The following is a 17,975-nucleotide window of genomic DNA, read 5'->3' on the forward strand; positions in this document are numbered from 1 at the left end:
AAGAGAGACACATGGAAGAGTCAATGCATCACCAAGAGGTACTGGCCAGCATCACAAAGACTCTGGTTTAATAGATGCCACCACTGAGAGCAACTGAGTGAGGCCACTGGGGATGTACTGCTTTGAATGGTTTATAGAAAGATTGCTGCATAACTTTGCCACAGCATGCTAGGGTTGAGTTTTCCTGGCAATCGGGTGCCGAAAAGGTTGGATGAAGTCTCAGTGCTGATGGAACTACTGACAATCATTGTGAGCAATGTCTGGAATGCTGCTCGTCAGTAAGGAGAAGAGCTGTGGAAGCAGTAGAGAGGTTTGCTTCTGTAGTTCTAGAGCCAAGAGCTTTATCCTTCTCTTTAGGAAATCATAGTGTTCAGCTGGATCTGCAGTGAGGGGTGAGATGATCCAGACAGGGATATTTTTGCCGGAGTTCCAGTAACAGCAGCTACTTCTTGGGTTTCTCCAGGATGTTGAGGAACTTCCCTCGAGTCATTTCTCTAGCTGAAATCACAAGGGAAAAAAAGATTAATGTCAAACAAACAGAGCAGGATCATTTATAATAGTTAATCACAGGACAGAAATTCATTTAGAACTGTGCACTGGTGCTAACACATAGCTAAGAATTTTTTTAAATGAAAAGCTAAATCTGAACTGCACCTTGAATTCCTGACAGCCTGGAAACATAGGCCACACATTGGAAACTTCAAAGCTCAGCAATAATTCCCATGGCCTGTCTCATTACATACAATCTACACTTTCTATTCCTATTGTGGATAGCCTCATGGTCATGCAAGATCTCCCTCTGTCTTTGCACTATCAATCTTTGAATGGTGTAACCCGGAGCTCCATCGCTCTGTCTCAGGGCAATTGTTCCTGGATGCTAAAATCCATCAGAGATTATGGAGCTCTGTCTCTCTCCATTTCAGGATTACTGGTCCCTGGATACTTATGATCTTAAACAGAAATTAGACAGCATTTTCTCTCTCCCTTGGCAGTGCTACTCCCTGGATGCTGCAATATAATGGGGTTTATATTCCCTCAATGCAGTTCATCTATGGATGGTATAATAAAGTAGAGTTTATAGAGCTTTGGTCTTCTCTCTTTGCATTGTCAGTTCCTAGATATTAAATACAGCAAGGCAAGGTTTATATGTCTCTCTCTCACTCTTGGCACCATCAATCTCTGGTTGCTGTATTACAGCAGAGTTTATACAGCCACTTTCCTGCACAAAACATTTCTGACTTGTGAGCCCATAGGCTCTGGCAGAGCCACCCTAATACAATCTTTGTCCCACAATCACAATACAAAATATAGACAGCATGATTAGTGATCGAGCCCTGGATAGACGGGTTTCCTCACCTTTTCAGCAATTTTAAATAAAGGCTTTAGTAAGGTTTGTGCTGGTGAAAGGTTCCTGACTGACAGCCCAGGGAACATGGAGTCTTTTATTCACAGAACAGGTACAGGAGCAGTACAAGTTTCCTACACCAAACCTGGAGAGCGCTCTCAAGGGATGAGATGGGATTTTAGTTGTTATAAGGTCCATTCATAGTTCTTGACCTCTCTACTGAGAGGAACAGCAAAAATGACAAATAACGCCTGTAGGAACTGAACTAAAACCTGACTCATTTCACATAAGCTACTAAACACCCATCATCAGGCAAAGACATTTGGTCACTACTCACCTGGCTGATTAGAACTCATGCCCTACCATTGAAAGACCTCAGATGCCATCCTCAATTCCCTAAACTACCGATCTCTACTTCCCTACCTGAAGAAGCTGTGTCCAGTAGCTGGATGTTTCTGCTAAAACAGTCAACAGTGAAATAGCTAATGCTGGCAGATAAATTGGCATGATTAGGTTTCAGAGTCAACACCCTGTTGAAATGAATGGGACACATCTCAGCTATCAGAGCTTTTGTTTCAGGCTGCCTGCAGACTCAGGCAGACATTACTGCATCAGTGACACTGGTTCATGTTTTCAATCATGATGGCTAGAAATTTCTTTTTTTAAATGTAAACATGGATTCTGGAGCACAATTCCAAGAAAAAGGATGAACTCTATGGCAGGTTCCATGGCTGAGGAATTGTAGAATACACAGGATACTCCCATTATACTGAAGAACAGTCCTTTGTCTAAAGAACTGGACTGGGCTTCAGGAAATCTGGGATCTATTCCCAGCCCTGCCCTTGATTCATTTTGTGAGCCCAGGAAACCATTTACTCCTTTTGTTCCTCGATTTCCCCACCTACAAAATGGGTGTAATAATAAAAATATCTGTCTGCCTCCCAAGGTGTTAATACCAATAAAGTGCTCTGAGACTCCCGGATGGAAGGAGCTGGAGAAGGGCAGAGGGTGGTTTGGATTTTTTGGTTCAGAACTATATTGTTATAAACAAACCAAGAATGTGATTAATAAAAATGTGAGTTTTCTAGAGGTTTCAGTTTGAAACAGACTCCTCAATGCAAACAGCTCCCTGACACTGCCATGCTTCACACTATCTAACAGTGCAGCGTTGTAAAATGCTATTGTGGAGAAAGCACAAAATCCAGCTACAGCATTCTCAGCTGATAGAGTGGCAAGATTTCCTAAAAATCAGACCCATATAGGAGATATACGTATGTATGACAATTCCGTTCCCCCAAAGAGGGTTGCACCCTATAAATCAAGCAGTGAGCATAGACTCCGTCTGTGCTCTGAGTGAAATTACTGTGGGTTGGGGGTTGCTCCAGAGCACGTGCCCTCCTGTTCACTTGTCATCGGAGATGTTAACATTTCTGATTAATTCACAGACCTCTCATTTTATTCTTCATTCCTTTATCCTTGCTATCCTACTCTGCTGTAGCTTAAGATTCTTACCGACCTGCTACAATAATCACCGCCCGCTCTCCCCCCGCCCAACCTGGTGAAATTGTTTAGTGATGCCAACCGCGCTTTTAATTTGCAAGACATCAGACACAGAGGTAATTTATACCAACATCTGTTCATTTCTGACTTCTGAAACAAACTCGCACATGCTGCTACAAAATCCCATTAGGAGCAGGAGGCAGCCTTCTGCTATTCTGTATTTCTCTTCTCCGCACACGGGCTGTGTCAGGGCTCTATTTTTAAAGGTATGACACCAAACTAAGAGAGGGCCCCACATGTTTGTATATGTATAGAGATTGCCATGAAATACATCCCCATAATGCAAACAAATCCCAGCCATACTGTAAAGGCAAGTTTACACAAATATTTATAATCTTGTTTTCCCTGCTCTGCCTGTCTGATCTTCCCAAGAATCACAGGTCAGTGTATTGCTGGTAAACACAGGACAGATCCAGATTACAGGGTTCTGCATTCAAATGTCTTCGCTATTCCTTCCTTGGTCCCTTTTTTAAAATCTGCTTTGGAGTCTTTCCTGAACATGAGTGTTCCATAAAAAAGTCTCCAATAATAAAAGTGCTCTGTCTACCCAGCTCCTGGTTAAACAAATTCTTTATGATGGGAATAGCATTTCCAGGTGGGCATCTTGGAGTCGTTTGGGTTTCTGCAGAAGCTGGAGAATGAAGAAACCACCTCTATGTTCTAAAAGCGATTGCAGTCCACCTCTATGTTAAAGAGAAAGACCGTAAAACCTATCTTAAGCCAAGGGAACAGCAGACGCCAGTTGCCTAGTAGACAGAGGTGGTGGATCTTTTAATTAAAAGGCTGAACAAAAAATGTACTGGAAGCCTTTGGGATAATTTAAAATGGTTGCTTAAACCAGGCACTTGTCTAATGGAGGTGGGGTCTTAGCGCAGGTTTCATTGTACCAGCAAACAGACACCACAGAGTCTGTGCAGCATAAAATAGAAACATGAATCTCCATGTCAAGTCACAATTTACAACCCTTCCTATGCTGTGCATCTATCACTACAATAGAAAATCAACAATGGATACGATCGCAATAGCCTGGTTACAAATTAATCTCCTCAGTTAGGTGGGGAAGGGGGGGTGGGTATTGAAGACCACAGAAAAACACCTTTTAAAGATGTTATCAGCCTGGGTTACAATAAAAGTCGAGTGCTTAAACAGATCCTCCATTTCCTCAGACTGCATAAAACACTGGCATCAGACTGCTGTAAATAATGGGGACCCCTGAACCAGGAATTAAATTTTCTGCCTTGGAAGAGGTGGATCTCAGAGCATGTATTGGACAGGAGAGGTCAGGGCGGAAAAGGGAAGCTGTGATTTCCACTTGCTCAGAGGGTGGAGTTAGGTTTAATATAATCTCTTCTTTAGAACTTCAATCCCTCAATCCTGCATTTAGCCTTGTTGCCTTGTGCTCCTGTTCTACTACAACTGTCCCCAAACTGCCTCCTGCAGTAAATTTTGTGGCTGCTGGCTGAAAAGATTCAGTGGTACAGATTGATTTCTTACAAGTGAGGAGATGAGGGATTACCAAAAGCAGCCCTGGCTAACAAGATTGGGTGCAGAATCTCCTGCTAGAGCAGCCCACTCTGCCAGCACTTTGCATCCTTTCACTATGACATATGGGTTTCATTACACAAAGATTTTCCTGATTTTAACTTTGAGGCGATTACATTGGAAACTCAGAGCCATCTTTACATCTGTAGCAATTTAAAGGTTAAGTAACTTTTTAATCAAATGACAAAAACTCATAATGTTTTGCCTCCAATCCAAAATGAAAACTGCTGCTCCGGATGTTCCTTCTAGTGACAATTTAATTAGAAAAGAACACTCTGCTGGAGATGGGGGTCCATTCTCATTGGTCCCCAACATCTCATAAACAGCCTTCTCATGCAGATGACAACACAATACAAACTGTCATAAGGTCTGGATAGCCGGGAAATAATGGAGGATTACTGCAGTAAAACCAGTAATGAAAACAGTGTCTTACACTTATATAAGCAACTTTCACCCAGAAGGATCCCAAAGTGATATACATACACACACACACACACACCACTCTATTATACCCATACACAAATATACACACACACGATTACACATAAACAATGCATGTGGGGATATCTTTGCAACAGAATAATATGACAAATTGCATTTATCACGAACCTTTGGCCATTACACCTGCCCTCTGCTCACTAATCCATCTCTTCTGGGACTTATTCTAGCATTCCAAGCCTATGAGCAGCTTGAAACTGCAAACATTTAAAAATGCAATCAACCTGACAAAGAAACATTTCCTCCTTTCTCCCCCAAATTCACTTCTCAAAATTACACTGGACTAAAATATAGGACAGGCTAAATTCAAATATTTTGCTACTTTTCAGGTTTGGAAACTGACTTTCTCTCCTATGAAAGCGGAGATTTTCTCACCTTCCCAATGAGGAACACAGAAATTGGTTTTAGACCTGAAAGATCCTGAGATATCAGACTTTGAATATTTGCCTTTTTTTTTTTTGTAAAAAATAAAGGCTATTTTAGACAAATTTTAAAGGTTTAAAAAATGTATCTGTTGTAGTTTCCCCTCTTCCTCTGAGTCCTGTACAGTTGGACTTCTGGTAATTAAAGAACCTGGCCTTACAGATTTTAAAAAGTCCACATTAAGTTTTTTTTTAAATATTTCTGAATTATTTCTAGAATAGTTTTTCTTTAGATCACATCACACTATCATATATTCTAAGTCTGCCACATATTTAAATATTTTATTATCCCTCCTTCCTCAGCCCCTTCCTGGTTGGTTTCTCATACATGTTGCCCTGATCTAATTCATTTCATATCATCTTCCCCCACAGTATTCTGTTGATTGCTTTTAAAACATTCCCCATTTCCTAAGGTCATTTTTTTCTCCAGGTGCCCATCTTGTAGCCAGTTTTCCAGTTAAATTATCGTGCTTTGTTTAGATTACCAGCCAACACCAGGAAACTAATAAAAGACATGGTGCTTGATTGTAGAACTACTATATCACTCAGGGATGGCAAAACCAAAGTACTTTCCCTTGACTATAAATACGAAGAATGGCCAGGGGAACTGTCCAAGGCTGGGAGAAGCCTACCTTGGAGATGGAGAGAGAGAGAGAGAGAGAGAGAGAGAGAGAGAGAGTGTGTGTGTGTGTGTGTGTGTGTGTGTGTGTGTGTGTGTGTGTGTGTGTGTGTGTGTGTGTGTGTGTGTGTGTGTGTGTGTGTGTGTGTGTGTGTGTCGGGCAGCAGGAGGTGATTTTTATCTTATTTGCCAAGAAGGTCTGTTGTAATAGGGATGACTTCTCTTGGACTGAGCAGACAGCATTAGGGCAGGAAGACACAAACACATTCTTGGTATAACACACGGAGGGCCCTGGGAGAGCTCACTCATGAGCAATGGGTAGGATTCTTACTTGCCTTAGCCCTGGTCTACACTAAGAGGTTAGGTCAAATTTAGCCGTGGTAGGTCGATTTTATAAGCAATGCGTCTACACAACCACCCAGTTCCGTTGACCTAAGGGGCTCTTAAAATCGATTGCTGTACTCCTCCCTGGCGAGGGGAGTAGCGCTAAAATCAACCTTGATGGGTCGAATTTGGGGTACTGCAGATGCAATTCGACAGTATTGGCCACCGGGAGCTATCCCAGAGTGCTCCAATGTGACTGCTCTGGACAGCACTTTCAACTCTGATGCACTAGCCAGGTACACAGGAAAAGCCCCAGGAAATTTTGAATTTAATTTCCTGTTTGGTCACAGTGGTGAGCTCAGCAGCACAGGTGACCATGCAGTCCCAGAATCGCAAAGGAGTTCCAGCATGGACTGAACAGGAGACACTGGATCTGATTGCTGTATGGGGAGAAGAATCTGTGCAGGCCGAACTCTGATCAAAAAGAAGAAATGCTAATATATGCACCAAAATCGCACAGGGCATGGTGGAGAGAGGCTACAACAGGGACACACAGCAGTGCCGCGTGAAAGTTAAGGAGCTAGGCAAGCCTACCAAAAGACAAAGGAGGCAAACGGTCGCTCCGGGTCAGAGCCCCATACATGCCGCTTCTATGATCAGCTGCATGGCATTCTAGGGGGGGACCCTACCTCTACCCCACCACTGTCCGTGGAAACCTGCAAGGGGGGAGTCTCACGCAACAGGGAGGAGGATTTTGTGGATGAGGAAGAGGAGGAGGAGGAGGAGAATGTGCAGCAGGCAAGCGGAGAATCCGTTCTCTCTGGCAGCCAGGATCTTTTCATCACCCTGGAGCCAATACCCTCCCAAGGCAGGTTTCCGGACCCTGAAGGTGGAGAAGGCACCTCTGGTGAGTGCACATTTGTCACTACACTACAGGGTTTAAAAGCAATTGGGTTTAATGTTTGATTTGCCCTGAAGACTTGGGATGCATTCGCGGCCAGTACAGCTACTGGAAAAGTCTGTTAACGTGTCTGGGGATAGAGCGGGAATCCTCCAGGGACATCTCCATGAAGCTCTCCTGGAGGCACTCTGAAAGCCTTTGCAGAAGGTTTCTGGGGAGGGCTGCCTTATTTCGTTCTCCATGGTAGTCTGAAATCATTGCAGCACAAAGCATGGCAGTGAATGGTCCTGGGTTTTGGTTGCATTCAAGCAACATTCGGTCTATATCTTTCTGTGTTAGCCTCAGGAAAGTGATGATATTCATGGTCACCTGGTTGAAATAGGGGAATTTTTGTAAGGGAACAGTAAAAGGACCCCGTTCATGCTGGGCTGTTTGCGCTTGGCTAAAAGGGATCATCCCTGAGAATAGCCACGCGGTGGGGTGGGGGGAGGGGTGTGCTGCACATCCGCCTGAAAACCGCAGCCCCTCCTTTTAAATGGCAAACCCAACTGGCATTGCTTGCTATGGGAAAGGAGGGCGCTGCAGTTTGAAACCATTCCCACATGTTATGAAAACGGAAGAAGCCAACCCCGCGTACCCTTTGGCTTACCATGGCTGCCTGGAAACCGAATTCTGTTGCCCAGCCGTGTGTGACGTGTCACCATACCGGCAGGCGCTCAATATAAAAGGCAAAATGCGACCATATACCTAAAGCACATGTGCTGTCTGCTGTGAATTGTTTGATTCACTGTGAAAGAGTCTCCCTTTTGTTCTCAGAAATGTATCTTAAATTCCACTCTCCCTTTTTATCTCACCGCAGGTCCAAATGTTTCTATGCTCCCCCTATCATCTCCGTCCCCGAGGTTATCGCAGATTAGAAAGCGAAAAAACCCACACTCGCAATAACATGTTTTCGAGGTCATGCAGTCCTCCCGCACTGATAGGGCACAGCTGAATGCATGAAGGCATACAGTGACAGAAGCCAGAAAAGCATACAGTGAGCACGATGAGAAGAGGCAGGAGGCGATGCTGAGGCTAAAGGGGGAGCAAACGGACATGCTCAGTCATTTGGTGGAGCTGCAGGAAAGGCAACAAGAGCATAGACCACCGCTGCATCCACTGTATAACCACCTGCCCTCCTCCCCAAGTTCCATATCCTCCTCACCCAGACGCCCAAGAACACGGGGGGGGGGGAAGGGGGAAGAAGCTCTGGGCACCCAGCCACTCCACTCCAGAGGATGGCCCAAGCAACAGAAGGCTGTCATTCAAACAGTTTTGATTTGTAGTGTGGCTACAATAAGCAATGTGGCCTTGTCCTTCCCTCCTCCCTCACCCCACCCGGGCTATGTTGTCAGTTATCTCACTTTTTTTTAATTAATAAAGAATGCATGGTTTCAAAACAATGGTGACTTTATTTCCTTTGCCAGCTGTGATCAAAGAGGGGAGGGTGGTTGGCTTACAGGGAATTAAAATCAACAAAGGGTACAGGTTAGCATCAAGAAGAAACACATACAACTGTCACACCGTAGTCTGGCCAGTCATGAAACTGGTTTTCAAAGCCTCTCTGATGCGCAGTGCACCTAGCTGTGCTCTTCTAATCGCCCTGGTGTCTGGCTGCTCAAAATCGGCCGCCAGGCGATTTGCCTCAACCTCCCACCCCGCCATAAACGTCTCCCCCTTGCTCTCACAGATATTATGGAGCACACAGCAAGCAGCAATAACAATGGGAATATTGGTTGCGTTGAGGTCTAACCTAGTCATCAAACAGCGCCAGCGAGCTTTTAAACGTCCAAAGGCACATTCTACCACCCTTCTGCACTTGCTCAGCCTATAGTTGAACTGCTCCTTACTACTGTCCAGGCTGCCTGTGTATGGTTTCATGAGCCATGGAAGCAAGGGGTAGGCTGGGTCTCCAAGGATAACTATTGGCATTTCAACATCCCCAACAGTAATTTTCTGGTCTGGGAAGTGTCACGGAGTCCCCGGGCGATGCTCTGGAACTGCTCCCCACAAGCCAGTCAGGACTTTGGGGAGCCTCCTCTCCCATGGAGCAGACTGTCTTCAAGGCAAGAAACTCACACGGCTTCACCTCCTGGGTCTGACCTTGCAGCATTCAGCATATGCCCCTCCGTGCGCTTCCCACAGCGAGTCCGTCCAGGCGGGGTCCTGGGGAAGCCAGAGGGTCCTGCATGCACCCCCAACTTCGCAGTCAGACGTGACTCTCAGCCAGCCAGTAAAACAGAGGTTTATTAGATGACAGGAACACGGTCTAAAACAGAGCTCGTAGGTACAGAGAACGGGATCCCTCAGCCGGGTCCATTCTGGGGCCCAGCGAGCCAGACACCCACGTCTGCACTCACTCCTCGTCCCCAGCCAGCTCCCAACTGAAACCCCCTCCAGCCCCTCCTTTCAGGCCTTTGTCTCTTTCCTGGGCCAGGAGGTCGCCTGATCTCTTTGTTCACCTTTAGCTATTCCCTTGCAGGGGGGAAGGGCCCTGGCCATTTGTTGCTAGGAGACAGATTGTTGGCCATTTATGCACACTGGAGACTTAAGAAATGCATATAGGAAACTGAGGCACCCATACAGTATTCAGAGGAAACATTAAGAACAGTTCCACTTCGTCACAGGAAGTAAGTCCCTTCTTGCAGCTGTTCAAACAGCCCAGAGTTCCTAAAGATGCGAGCATCATCCACCTTTCCCGGCCATCCCACGTTGATGTCGGTGAAATGTCCTTGTGATCTACCAGTGCTTGCAGCACCATTGAGAAGTACCACTTGTGGTTTACGTACTGGTTGGCAAGGTGGTCCAGTGCCAAGATAGGGATATGCATTCCGTCTATTGCCCCACCAGTTAGGGAACCCCATTGCAACAAAGCCATCCTCTATGACCTGCACATTTCCCAGAGTCACTACCCTTGCTAGCAGAAGGTTAGTGATTGCCTTGGCTACTTGGATCACAGCAGCCCCCACAGTAGATTTGCCCACTCCAAATTGATTCCCGACTGACCGGTAGCAGTCAGGCGCTATCGCCACTCGCTTCTCAACTGTCAGGGCAGCTCTCATCTTGGTATTCCTGCGCTTCAGGGCGGGGGTAAGCAACTCACAAAGTTCCAGGAAAGTGGCCTTATGCATGTGAAAGTTTCACAGCCACTGGGAATCATCCCATACCTGCAACACTATGCGGTCCCACCAGTCTGTGCTTGTTTGCCGGGCCCAGAATCGGCGTTCCACTGTATCAACCTGCCCCACTGCCACCATGATGTCCCAATTGCTACATCCCGTGCTTTCAGGAACATCTGTATCCATGTCCTCCTCACAATCGTCCTCGTGCTGGCGGCTCCTAACCAGGTTCTGCACATACTGCAGGATAATGTGCGAGGTATTTACTATGCTCACAACAGCAGCGGTGAGCTGAGCGGGCTCCATGCTTGCCGTGCTATGGCGTCTGCACAGGTAACCCAGTAAAAAAGGCGCGAAATGATTGTCTGCCGTTGCTTTCACGGAGGGAAGGGGGGTGGGGTGGGGAGATTGACAACATGTACCCAAAACCACCCGCGACAATGTTTTTGCCCCATCAGGCATTGGGAGCTTAACCCAGAATTCCAATGGGCAGCAGAGACTGCGGGATAGCTACCCACAGTGCACCGCTCCATGAGTTGATGCTAGCCATGGTATTAAGGACGCACTCCGCCGACTTAATGCGCTTAGAGGGGACATACACAATCTACTGTATAAAATCGCTTTCTACAGATTGACTTCTATAAAATCGTATTCTATATAAAATTCTAATTTCATAGTGTAGACATACCCTTAGCTTGTGAAAGTCAATGGCAAAGCTTAATCTTTTGGCTGGGCTCCATTATTAGCGCATCTGGGGGACACTACAGGGGCAGTACTAGGGAGTACAGAGTCATTTGTATGATAAACAGCCCCAGGAGATACAGACAGAAAACCCAGATGCAATCTATTTACAAACACACAAACTAAAACAGCAAACTATGTGAAGATTAAAATTACTACACTAACCCTAAAAAGACACAACAGAATGGCTTGTATCAGCCAAGGTCTATGGGACACAGTTAGCAGGACAAGAGAGGTCAGTCACCCTGCTTCAAAAACTCTGATAATGCAGGTGGTCTTAGCTCCTCTCCTACCAGACATACTTATAAGCAGAATGACCAGATTCCACCAGTCCCATCAACACCTGGTAGATGTTAGGAATTTGGCCTGCTCCATCCCATCCTACACACTTCATAAAAAGAACCCTGACTGCTCTGCTGTCCCAATCTCTCTCTGATATGGCTGCCAGATAAAAACCTCAGTGTCCTGAGGTGTGTGGACCCATGAAGCAGACCCAGACCAGTAAATAACTGGAGGAGTTATCTCTGAAGAACAGTGGTTAGCAGATGCCATCCCCGTCTCCTTTGCAGAGGACAGAGGACAAGACTACCTGAAATATGCTTATGTTCAACTTGTGCTTAAGAAAACATCTCTGGACACTGAGTATCTACCCAATCATTAATTGCTCTTGAGGGAAGGTGACCGAGGATTGAGCAGCTGCCAGAAGGAGCACCTGTATGGAGCAATATTTTCTACTCCTATAGCACCTTTTATTCTTGGCTCTTAGAGCACTCTGCAAACAATTTATCAAGCTTCACAACATCCCTGGGAGGCCAACTACTTTCATTCCCATTTTACAGAGGGAGTAACTGAGCCTCAGAGAAGGGAAGTGACTTACAGACACATACCAAGCAGCAAGTCAGAAGAGAATCAGAATAAGAGGCTATGAGTCAGGACTCTCAGTCTTTTCTTAAAACATGAAATCCCACTGTGACATCCTTCCTTCTGGTTCTGTCCATGTGAGCACTACATTGTGACTGATAAATGATCTGAGAGTGATGGATCAAAACTGTCCATACAGGTACTGCTGCACCTATCACTTGTTTTTAAGTGATAGGTGCACTTAGGGGTCATGAGGTGCTGAAGACTTGACTCCCTGGGTCAGGTTGGGTGCACATGACTGCTCCTAGTTGGTTATGGGAGAGCTTCAGCTGATGGTGGGCAATTACTGGAGGTGACCAAATACCACATATAATAATTTAACTCAACACATTTAGCCTCCCTTACAATCTCCTTGTGATTTCCTCACAAAGGTACTTGTACAATAATTTATCTCTGTGGACTGACTGCCAAGCATTTACATTCTTTCCATTTCCCCACTGGCTCCCCTCCCTACCCTGCCTACTCAAGAGCACAACATTTCTAGATTCCAGACTCACATCAAGCTGCAGAGATGAATGTTCAAGGAACTTCAAACGTATAAGAATTTGGGCAGTGTTGGCACACGTACAGACAGCCAATGCCAGACCAAGTATAAACCCGCAGTGAGGGGCAGTGACGTCCCAGCCCAGGCCCAGAGAGCCACTAAGATCTAGTTCCAGGTCAAGAACATGAGGAGCGTATAGTTATTTTGTTTCAAGTGACCTAAATAGTAAGATGAATCTCCTACAGCACCTCCCTCTTCAGGAGCTGGCAGCAGTCAGCATCCTATGAGGGTGAAGGCCTGATCCCCTTGACCCTCAGCGCAGGGAAAGAGTTACATCTCCTCTCCGTGAAGCCAATAAAAACCTCTCTTGATTATAATTTAGATAAGAGCCACTGGATTGAATAATAATGTCTGAAACTCCCCTGGCTGTTTCACCTTGAGACGTCCATCACTGGGTTAAACATGATGCTAATTGCATTTGGATTGATTAATTTCTCTCACTCCTGTCTATTCGAATAATGCTTAACAAAATAATCACAGCACCCAGAGCCAAATCTTCTTCGTCAAAGGAATGAAGCCATCAGAACCAGCAGAGATGAAAGAAATGAAGATGACCCGTAATTACTGCTACGGTGATATCATTACCATATTATACAAAATGAGTGTATGGGGGGGGATGAGCGGGGGGCCTACGATTATTATTTATTTTTTAATGGAACCTTACGTCCCAAGAATACAAATCTGACACAGTGGAGCATATAGAAATGCAGAACTGAAAAAATATAAATCCTGTGCATTAAATTGCAAAATACAGTGAACACTGAGGCTCTAGATATATCATCAAGTGTCTTGTGCTGTGAGCTGGTGTTATTCACACCACTATTTTTTTCATTCCAGTAACACTTTGTATATGACTAGCAGATTTAAGATGTCTATCTCCCTACGAAATCCTCAGACATCCACAGTAGCACTTACCCTTAATCCTGACACTAACAATGATATTGTTTTAATATCATTACAGGTGGTCTTGTTCCAAAGCCGGCATTCAGTTTTTAAACTGTAAAATCCAGCTCTGCGTCCAAAGGAAAGCTTCTCTGCTAGAGACAGTTATTCTTAAATGGTAATTCTTCATTGAAACAGGATGTCAATTCAGTGGCCAGCCAGACTAGAAAATGACTTAAAATTGTTCATTATTGTGGTTCCATACAGGTATCAAATGTATCTAGTCCGGAAGAATTTAAACTAGGATTAAAAAAAAAAAATTTTTTTCCAGCCAAAAGAAAGCCCTTCTGCTCTGTTCATTCTTCAAAATACACTCCCCAAACCCCACTCATTTGAGAAACAAATAGCTTGGCAACTGTATAAGATCTTCAAACACCTGTGCTCTACAATTCTAATTGTGGTTTATACAGTTCACTTCTCTCAATGCTGGTTATGTCTGCCCCTATTCTCTGACTGAAGACACAAAATACACAACCAACAGCTTAAAACATTTATTCTGGAGTAAAGCCAAGGTCAAATACGCACACAAATTTCACATGCCAAAAAAAAAATCAAGACCTGAGACAAGGATCTGAATCATGAAGCTAATTAAATACAGAAAAATGATGTTCAAATCGTTTTTAAAAATGAAGAAACAGAAACTCAATACATACATCTGATATTAAACTAGTATTAAACCCATTTCAGCATGAAAGGTGAGGATTTTTCCACCCCCCAAGGGCTTGTGAGAAGTGCTAGACTGATCTCAGTGGGCCTAAGCTCCTCAAGTTATCTTCAGATTAGTTACAGGATGGACAGGCTTTCTCCAACAGATGTGCCTCACCCCTGACCTCTAGGGCAGTGATGTGCTTCCAACATTTTAACAAGGGGATCTCTCAACGTTTTCCCACCTCAGTCTGTTACAAAACATTCCCTGAGGAAAGTACCCTCTTCACTCCCACCCCTCTTGTGCAAAATATCCATCTGTTCCACAGGTCCCCCACAAAACCTATCAATCTTTCCACACACACCCCCAATCCACCAATGCATCCACCCTCAACCGCTGGGCCCAGTAATAATTGACCTACCATGCTTTCCCCCCCCCCCCCCCCAACACCTCATGGAAGCTCCTCTAAGTGGTGGCTTCCCTACCTAACAAACTTTGGTGGAAGCAGTGAGAGCAAACAGATTGTACTGAGGCCTCTGGCTGTGGGATGGTTGAGTGGGGAGTGGGTCCCCACTGGTAGTGGGCTGAGGGAGTGCGTAGTTGCTGGGAAATGGATCCTTTTTGGTTTTTGAGGTGAGCATGCATCCCCTGGAGGAAGCTGGTGTGTGCAAGTGGGAGATTGGGTAGAAGGGTTCTACCCTAGCTGATGTGTAATGTTGGAGAGGGACCCTAACTTGTGTGAGGTAGGGTGGGGTAGTAGGTGTCTACTGGCTGATGGTGAGGAAGGGCTCTCTCAAAGTAACAGCTCTTCAAAGTCCAACCTGAGGCTAGCCAGGCCTTGGATAATTCTGAGCCCAGGAGCCAGTGAGAGCAAAGGGATTAGAGTTGTCAGGGTAGAGAGTATTACATATTCACAGTACAGTAACTGAAAAATATTGTGTAGTGATTATGTAAATCTATAGACTCTGACTGGCTAATAATGGCTGTCAGACAGCCAGAATATAGGGATACAAACTGTATGGTTATGCAAGTCAGGACACCCACAATCAGAGTGCAGGGAAATGCATTAAAGGAAAAAACTCTTTATGGTTATGGGTCAGGAACTATACAGCATCCTTGCCCTCTGAATGGCTGAGACGACTTCCTTTGAGTAGGATGTGTAATAGCTTGACATTTATATTTACTAATGAAAGATGAGTTGTGAGATGGGTTTGAATTGTTTAATTTAAATTCCGTTGACAAGGACTGTGAGAAGAGGGGCCTAGGTGAAGGAAGGGAATGCTCCAATATTCTAAATTTATTTGCCCAAAGTTATGTGTTCACCTACTTTCTAGAACTGTAACTTGAAATTTAACAGCTGTATAATATTTCCTACATTACAGGTGCAATGTGAGGTTAATGTCTGTAAAGTGTTATGAGGTCCTCAGAAGGCAGACTGTATATACATGCAAAGTATATATATATATATATCTTTCTTTTAAAATAATACTTTGCATGTATATACAGTCTGCCTTCTGAGGACCTCATAACACTTTACAGACATTAACCTCACATTGCACCTGTAATGTAGGAAATTATATATATATATATATATATATATATATAAAAATTAAAAAAAAATGAATGACCTCTTAATCCATTTAAAAAAAAATCCAGATGTTAGATTTTTCCTTAACATACAGTCTAATCCTCAAGAACCCTTGTTGGAACAACAATTTTCAGTGGAGGAGATAAACGTAATCCCAGACGACATAATGAATTAGCAAAGATTAAAGACCTGTTCGGGAAAAGAAGAGTTGATTCTTATCAGTGAACTGTACTATTTGCTTTAAACCGGAAAGAAACAGAAGGTCCCTTTCCCAATCAGTAAAACACTGATACAGTACAAAAAATCCTAACTGGGCTACTGCAATTTGAACTGTGCCCTAATTAGTGTTTTCCAAGCAGTATTCTACATGCAAAAGTACCAGCACCTGATTCATATCCAGTATCCCAGGGCTAGGGCCAGGGATTTCCTCCTAGCAAGAGTCAGGAACTATGGAACTGTAATAGGGCAGGAGCACAAGGACCCGAGCTGCAGACCACCACCTCAGCAGGAGGAGGAAGAACAGCAGCTTTACAACCAGCTGGACACCACTGATGTTGGAAGAGTCTTCCTTCTTTACTATGAACTATGGATTTCTTTCCTCTTTGCTGACTGGCTGTTAGCTCCACCTTCTTCCCACCCCTCTTCCTCACAGTGGTTGCCAGCCTTACTCTCCCTGTCCTCCATGATCCTTTCTGCTCATGTGCCATTAGCCTCCCTGGACTGAAGAAATGTTACAATTCCGAAGAAGGTTTGAGGAGGAAAGATAAACAATTTTGCCACACTTAATCCAAGTAGGTGCTAGACACCTGGGAACAGACACATCTATTTAGGGAGCTCACATGGCTCCCATAACATCTGAACCCTGTTGGAGATACAGTCAAGGATACAAATGAACAGAGGAAGAGGTAGATTAGGAGGAGTCAAAAATCAGGACTTGAAGAGTGAGTGAGTAAGTGTGTGTGTGTGTTTTCTCCCTAAATGGGTTCAGGTATACTCATGAGTAAGCCACATTAAGGCATACCCACAATAGATACATGCCTAGGGCCCTGGCTCCCAGACACATATGATGACATCAAAATCACCTATTCCATAAAAGGAAATCTTAAAAACATGATGTGAGTGTAACCGATGCAATGATGTCAGCCTGAGTCTGCAGGCAGCCTCTGGCAGAGGGATGAACAGCAACAATTAGAGGCAGGGGAGAAAGCACATGGCCCACACCCATTATGAGAGCAGACCATATCCCCACTGCTCTGGATGGCTGGGATGAAAGATAGATTAGCTAGTTTGGGGTTGCTGATGCCCCACTGAACCCTGTGGGGCGGATTCCCTGGGTGGGGAGAAGGGGGAGGCTCAGATACACTTTGGGTTCTGCTTCTCCACTCTGGCCTTCTGACTTCACAGGTCAAATTGCGAGGGGGCGGGGGTGAGGGAGGGAAAGAGGACTGGTGTCTGTCAATCACCATTAGTTTATGGCACCAAACTCAGACTCCACTCACAGTAGACTGCACAGATCTATGGGCCTCCCTCTCTTTTCTTCGGACTTGTCTTTGCTAGTATATTAATTCAAGTCCTGTCCACACAGAAAACCCCTTAACTCAAGTGTGGTGGTGCTTTTAACTGGAGTTAGCTGACCCATAACGGGGTATAGGCTACAGCATGAGATAGCACAATTCATTAGCTGCTAACACGACTACTCCTGCAGCATGGACAAAGGCTAAGGGTACGTCTATACTACCTGCCGGATCGGCGGGTAGTGTTCAATGTATCGGGGATCGATTTATCGCGTCTCGGCTAGACGCGATAAATCGATCCCCGAATCGACGCCTGTACTCCACCTCGGCAGGAGGAGTAAGCGGAGTCGACGTGGAACCTGTGGCGGTCGACTCGCCGCCGTGAGAACGGCCAGGTAAGTTGAACTAAGATACTTCGACTTCAGCTACGCGAATAGCGTAGATGAAGTTGCATATCCTAGTGTAGCCCAGGCCTAAGTGTCACTCGAGTGATGATAATTGCCCAATACCTTCCCAGAATTTCACCATCTGTCCAAAAAGGACAGACATTCTCTCACAATTCAGTGAGAGTGGCTCAGCTTACTTCAGTTGCAAAGAACCCTGGGACATGTTCCCAGAAGTCTTAGTGCCACCAGTGTGAACACAGCAGCTGCAGTGTTATTTCACTGTGTGACTACCCTCTCTCAAACTAGGCTAACATAAGAGAAGTA

General features: G+C 44.9%; 1 protein-coding gene across 1 annotated transcript in view; it reads right to left on the reverse strand.

Annotated features, from left to right (window-relative positions):
* Positions 1 to 310: 310 nt before the first annotated feature.
* Positions 311 to 17,975, reverse strand: part of LIN52 (lin-52 DREAM MuvB core complex component) — a 66,214-nt gene continuing 48,549 nt past the window's right edge. The window contains exon 6 of the mRNA XM_065403258.1: positions 311 to 498. Within this exon, the coding sequence (XP_065259330.1) occupies positions 443 to 498 (56 nt within the window). The 3' untranslated portion in view covers positions 311 to 442. The remainder of the gene's footprint in view (positions 499 to 17,975) is intronic.

Source organism: Emys orbicularis, chromosome 4, assembly GCF_028017835.1.
Source record: "Emys orbicularis isolate rEmyOrb1 chromosome 4, rEmyOrb1.hap1, whole genome shotgun sequence".
In the NCBI taxonomy this organism is placed as follows: domain Eukaryota; kingdom Metazoa; phylum Chordata; order Testudines; family Emydidae; genus Emys; species Emys orbicularis.